Source organism: Gavialis gangeticus, unplaced genomic scaffold (genome assembly GCF_001723915.1).
Source record: "Gavialis gangeticus isolate Ggan-Ray unplaced genomic scaffold, GavGan_comp1, whole genome shotgun sequence".
Classification (NCBI taxonomy): domain Eukaryota; kingdom Metazoa; phylum Chordata; order Crocodylia; family Gavialidae; genus Gavialis; species Gavialis gangeticus.
Window position 1 is genome coordinate 29899641 of NW_017729001.1, and position 6536 is coordinate 29906176.

The 6536-nt window shown below is 52.2% G+C and overlaps 1 protein-coding gene across 1 annotated transcript in view; it reads right to left on the reverse strand.

Annotated features, from left to right (window-relative positions):
- WSCD2 (WSC domain containing 2) overlaps positions 1 to 6536 on the reverse strand; it is a 78142-nt gene that overhangs the window by 17263 nt on the left and 54343 nt on the right. Inside the window, exon 7 of the mRNA XM_019507212.1 lies at positions 3316 to 3516. Within this exon, the coding sequence (XP_019362757.1) occupies positions 3316 to 3516 (201 nt within the window). The remainder of the gene's footprint in view (positions 1 to 3315; positions 3517 to 6536) is intronic.

Sequence of the window (6536 nt, forward strand, 5' to 3'; positions counted from 1 at the left end):
GCTTTTTACCCCCTCGTCCAAGTCGCTGATGAAGATGTTGAACAGTGCGGGCCCGAGGACTGAGCCCTGGGGGACCCCACTGCCCACGTCCCTTCAGGTCGAAAATGTCCCATCCACCACCACTCTCCGGGGGGGCTGATCCAGTCCCTGCTCAGGAAAATGGAGGCAAAGAAGTCGTTAAATATGTTGGCTTTGTCATCTGGTGTGACGACCATATTTCCTAGCCTGTCTTGCAGGGGCCCCACATTACCTGGTACCTTCTTTCTGCCCCCTATGTATTTAAAAAAGGCCTTCTTGTTGTCCTTGATCTGGGTTGCTCGTCCCAGTCCCATCTCCACCTTGGCCTTCCTGACCCCCCCTGCATTATATGAGCTTCTCTGAGGTTCGTTTCTCTACTGTCTCTACTGAAAAGTAATTATTCCTACAATTAGTGAATCATCCCAAGCCCTCTTCCTAGCTGGTGCATGTGTGTGTGCACGCGCACGTACACACACACACACACACACACACACACGAATGTCTGGCTGCTGGCTGTCCCTGAATGGCATTTTATTCAGGGCAACCTTTCAAGTGTTGGTTCAATGGGTACAGATAGGAAAGCACTCATTCAGCTTTGGAAAAAAAAATCCTAATGCAATTTAGCTAGAAAAGAGCATAATTGACCATTTTTGTGCCAATCAGGTAAGGGGTTGTCTTGCATTTCCCTGTGCCAGACAAACACAAGCAAAGCTTTGCAAGCACACCTCCTAGGATTCGATCCCTAAATATCAACAGCAGAAACGGCCGGCTGTCTTTGTTACCCAACCTTGATCAAAGAGCTATTGGGTATCACTTGGTCTTTGGTATAATGAGATGGGGTTGGTTTGTTTCCGACCTGTGTGATCTGATGTGGGTGTAAATCTAGGTGAGCACCGAAGAAGCTGAATTGGGCAGTGGACAGTAAAATCTAGCCTGTTACCTCCTGCCGTGATCCGGAGGAAGACTGCAGGGACAGCCTGGGGTGCCTGGGATAGTCTGGGATAGCTGTCCACATGGCCAAAAAGCCCCCCTTCGGTACTCCAGCAAGCAGAGAGACCCAAGAAAGAAGACCAGGGGGAAAGCAGACTGAACCCGCCCGGTTGTCCCTCCTGTCTGCCTTTGAAGTGGGCGATTTCTGTCACAGTCACCCTTCTACTGCCACTGCGTGGGCTCTACCCATTTTACAGATACAGAGAGGAGCTGGGTTTGCAGAGCAGCTCATCTGATATCGCTGGCCCACAGGAAATCCACTGAGCAATTGAGTTCCCCTCCAAACCTTCAAAAATCAATGGCGAAGAAGACCTCAGTGTGCCCTCGCACTCCTATTACCTCCACTGGGACCTCTCCTAGGGGGGAAGGAGACCTGCAGACTGGGGGGGGAACGTGCTGGTGAACACAAACTCCAACACCTCTGTGCGGGGTCGCCAAGGCTTGTGAGCACCTCTGATCCTCGCTCTCACAAGAGGGTGGAGAGCGGGTGCAGAACAGGCTCTCCCATCGTGTATCGCACTGTCCCCGCAGAGAGATCGAAGGGCGTCGTGCTTTATTGCTGTGGGCCGTTAACACCAAGTCCCTGCTCCCCTGGTCTGCCTGGGGTGGGGAGCTGCACATCAGAAGAGTGCCAGGAAAGTCCCGCTGGCAGGCGGCATCCCTGTACAGGACTGTATTGACAACGGCACCATGCCACCCACAAATCGGCAAGGATTGAAACTGGGGGCTGGATCGTGGCAGTCAAAAAGCCAAGAGAATGAGTGAGCATCTGAGCACATGGCGATAATGCAATCCAGGCACATAACAGCCACGACGGCAACAACACCACCAACAAAGATCCCCTTAAATAAACTCTGAATTAAGGGTAGCAGATGTTCAATCAAGCTAAATATTTTAACTCTTTCCCATGAAGTCAGCTCCACAACAGCAATTTGTAAATTGCTATAATTAACCGCCATCCGCAATATGTTTCCGTGCGGGGGAAAGGTACTTTCTCCCGAGCAGCCGGGTGCACCCGCGGCAAACAAAGAGGCAGCTGATTTGTCTGGAGGGGCCAGGGTTTGCCCTGGAGGCGATGCTGAGGGGCACCGTCCAGCGAGAGGGGAAGGACGATCAAGCTGCAAGAGGGTTTATGGCCAGGTACTCCCAAGCCTTATCCAGAAACAATACAAAGGCTTCAAGGGGATTTCTGCTGTGCCATAAATCAGTGGGGTCAGTCCCCTTTTTGAGAGTGGCTCTGGCCTCCAAGGGGGCAACTCTCACCCTGGAGGTTTTCCTTACTGCTCCACTAAGTGGGAATTAGAGAATCGGACCGACTTTGGCAGGGTGCACAGAGGCCCCTACGGGCAGTTCGCATCCGTGGGATGGTGGGACCCTGGGGCCAGAAGGTGTGCAGGAAGCACGGAGGGTGCTTTTGCCTGGATCGATTGTCCAGGGTGGTTGAAGACAACAGGGGCAAAGGTTGCAGGGTCGTTTTCTTCCTCAAAGGCTATTTCAGCTCTGCGCAGGAGAGGCTGGACTTTGCATCCCAATGGGTGGGATGGTGATCGGCCAGGTGGTGAGCAAAGGAAAAGGTGGGAGCAGCCAGCTTCGGCCATCGCTCTGCCAGCCGGGCCTCCTAGAGCTGGGCAGAGCGTTTTCCTCTGGAGACTTGCTGCAAAGCAGAGGGCTGAGTTCCCCTTCTCCACCCATTCCCAGTTGAAACAGAAAATACAGGGCTGGAAGTGGCCTTAGGGGCCCATCTAGTCCTGCCCTAATGCTTTCTGGACAGACATTCGTCTACCCTGCTCTTGAAGACCTCCAGTGCTAAGGGTCTCCTCACTCCCTGGAGGACCAGCGCTGAACTACCCTCCCAGGCAGAAAGTGCTCTTTGAAGTTTTGGTTGGATATTAGGAAGGATTTTCTCACCAGGAGGGTAGTAAAACACTGGAACAGGTTGCCCAAAGAGGTAGTGGACTCTCCATCCTTGGAGGTTTTCAAGACCCAGCTAGACAAAACTTTGGCTGGGATGATGTAGTTGGGGCTGGTCCTACTTTGAGCAGGGGGTTGGACTAGATGTGACCTCCCGAGGTCCCTCCCAACCCTCCATTTCTATGATTGTATGATATTCAACCCAAATCTCCCATTTAGCAGCTGAGACCTGTTCTTTCTTGCCCCATCCCCAGCAGACGTGGAGAACAGCCATTACCTTTCCCAAAACAACCCATGGAAAGGTGCCCTGTGCATGTTCCCAACCGCGTCCCTGCATGGCTACTGCGTGCCAGCATCCCTCCCTCCTGCCATGGGCTACCGAGGGAGACGGCCTACCTTTGCCTTTCCAGTGGGCGTGGGAAGCAAAGCCAATGTGCCCGCCGTACTTGCGATTGAACTCCGCCATCAGGGCCTTGTAAGGGTTGCGGATGAGCAGGATGGCCGAGTCAAAGGACTCGATTTCCTTCTGGCCGCTCTCGTGGGTTTTGATGCAGATGGTCCTTCCGCTCCGCCAGTGATCTCTCTCGCCTTTGAACCCTTTCCAAGCCAAACAAACAAGAGAGACAAGCCCAGGAGCATAAGTACATGCAACGACCCGAGGAGAGGGAAAGAAGAGAACAACGAGGCAGTGGAGGAGGAGCGGCGTGGGGGCAAATATCAGGCTGCAAAATATTTTGGGAGGAAAACAGCTGGCATGTTAAAATCCACTGGCACGCTCCTTCCAGATGGCAAGAACGCGTACGCTCGCGTCTGGAGATGAGCAAGCCCATCGCATTCACGTCTTGCACAGCACAGCATGGGGAAATGCAAGCAACACGAGGACCAAGTGCTCTGCTGTGGACACCTTGGCTTCAGGCTGGTGGCAGCCAGCAGAGGTTAATGCACAGGTTAACCTAATGCACAGGTTCTCAACCTTTTTCTTCCCCCAGCATGCTATCAGACCTCCACAGCCCACCTGTGCCGCCACAACTGCTTTTCTGCAGACCCAATAGATGAAAAGCTGTATTAAATTGATAGCTATACAATTAAACACACACCTATGGTGCATAATATAAGAAGAAGAGGGTACTGCCGGTACAAAAAATGACAAAATGAATTGCAATTCTTATCAGCAACATAAAATAAATTATCATGACGTTTCACCTGTATGGATAGAATATCACTGTATAAATCTTTCTTTCTGAAGTTTCCATTTTCCCAGTTTTATATATATTTAATGGTTACTTTTGCTTTACTTTGTGTGAGTAGCGGCTGCCTGAGGCAACAGGCGACACATGGCCCATCCTCTCTGTGCAACGCCGCTGGGCCAGGCGGTCAGCAGCCACTGGATGTGGACAGTGGTGGCCTGAGGGTTGCTGGGGCCCTGGGCAAGCGTCATTTGGGGCCCCTTACAGGCTTAATCTTGATGACCTATGTATCATGGATCTTTTAAATATTTTGGGAGGGAATTAGATAACTAATCAAGTGTTAAAATGCAAAGAGAGCCACTTCCTTGCAAAAATGTCCCCCTCCCAAAAATGGTTGCAAAATTTTGGGGGCCCCTAAAGTGTGGGGCCCCAGGTGGTCACTGGTGCTAACCGGCGGGGCAGACTGGGCATGGGGCTCAGTGGCTCTGGCAGACCGGAGGTGCTAGGATGCTGTGTGGGCGCTGGTACAGTACAGCCTGGATTTTCATACCGGGATGGTCTGCCACCCCCTTCGTCCTCAGCTGGTTGCCGAATTAAAGCCAAGCTGCTCAGCTGTCTGCTGTGGGTGGCCTTTCAGAGGTCACCGCTTCTCCCTGCACCTGCTCTTCCCCGGTGATCCTATGCCACTGTCTGCTGTGGCCATGCATGCCTCTGCTACTTTGCAAACCCTCATCGTTCCAGGACTGTGACCCCGTGAAGAATCTCTCTTCTGCTGCATCACCTCGCCGCACGCCATTGCTTTGCCTGGGCACCGCCGTCCACCAGCTGTAAGACTCCTTACGCGGCATTTGCTCCAAACCCTCTTTTCTTGATGACCCAAGCTATGATCTCTGACGCAAACCTGCCTGGACACCCCATCCCTTTCTTTCGAGATGCCAATCGTGGCAATGACCGACCGGCCCCTCTGCGTGAGAAAGAGATGCAGCACGTCTCAATAAAAAAGGGCGAAATTTGGTGGCAGCAGATGATTCAAGCTAGCAGGAGAGATAAGATGGAAGTGGATGTCTGACATCAATTAGAGATGCATAATTTGCTTTCCTCTGTTACGCTGCACAATCTAGGTACATCGTGGCTAATCTACTAGTTGCCTGGATACATCCTTGGCCTTCTCCGATGAGCAGAAAGCCCAGAATAAACATGCAATAGTGTTTGATATTTAGCCAGCAGAACAAAATGTTTCAGATCATTAGTTCGTAGATTCTGGTGGCGTGTGATTTTTTTTTTTATTTCTTTTTTCTTTTTTTAAACACAGCAGGATGAAGAAGTTTAAATACATTCCTCTAATGAACGAACGGGCTCAAGAAGCGCTGCAGGCAGTGGGCAGAGGTGGTGAGAGGTGGGGACCCAGTAGGTACAGCTAAGTGCAGAGCTGCTGCCTGGGAAACTGTGCTGTGTTCATCTCTGTGTTGAATGAGCCTGGCCGGCATCTTGGAGCTGCTCCGTGATCCCTGTACCGAGCTTGCTTCTGTGCATGGCCCCCACTTTCCCACTCCCACCCCAGTCATTGCAGGCCGCGTAGCTGACTCAGCATGGCACTGTAAGCTGGCAGGGGCAGGGAGTGCCTTTTTGCTCTGAGTTTGTACAGCACCTTGCACCAAAGGATACTACTGCAATACATGATGGGAAGAATACTTTTTGTGTTTGGCACTCATTAGATCGTGGGAATTGCCACGGCAGATAAAGGGGGTGGCTTTTGGCCCGTACCTCCTCTCCAGCAGCAGCTGGCACTGAGCCCACTATTGCATGCCTGCAAGGTAAACGTCCCATCCCTGACACCAGAGGGCACGTGCAGGTGTGCTAATTACCCGGCGAGTAGGCTAAGTGACACTCATCAGCACTCATTAGCCCACACAACCATGGCTACGGTGCTTCCGGCTTAGCAGGCAGCATGGCCTGCTTGAAGACACCACTGCTGGGCATGGTAGACCTGGCCTTGGGGATAGCAAGATGAGAAGAACGGGTCTTGTTGTCTGGCTCTGGGGTTTGCATGCTGAGCTAGTGATGGGAGCACTGTGAGTACCCTTGTTGCCAAGAAAGATAATGGCATCCTGGGCTGCACTGGCAGGTGTGTCGCCAGTGGCTCAAGGGAAGTGATTCTTCCCCTCTATTCTGCACTGGAGAGGCCACATCTGGAGTGCTTTGTCTGGTGTTGGGCCCCCTGCTATAGAAAGGATGTGGACACTGTGGCAGAAAGCCACCTTGGTTTCTCCCCAATAATCTCTGCCCTGTGACACTGTGATTTAAATCTCTGTGCTGTGACCATTCAGTTAGGATGGGCCCAGCACACAGGGGACCACACCCTCAGCCTGGCTCTTTAGGGAACTGGAGCTGGCTGCATTCCTGAGGGAGGGGGAAACCTGCTCCCTCTGC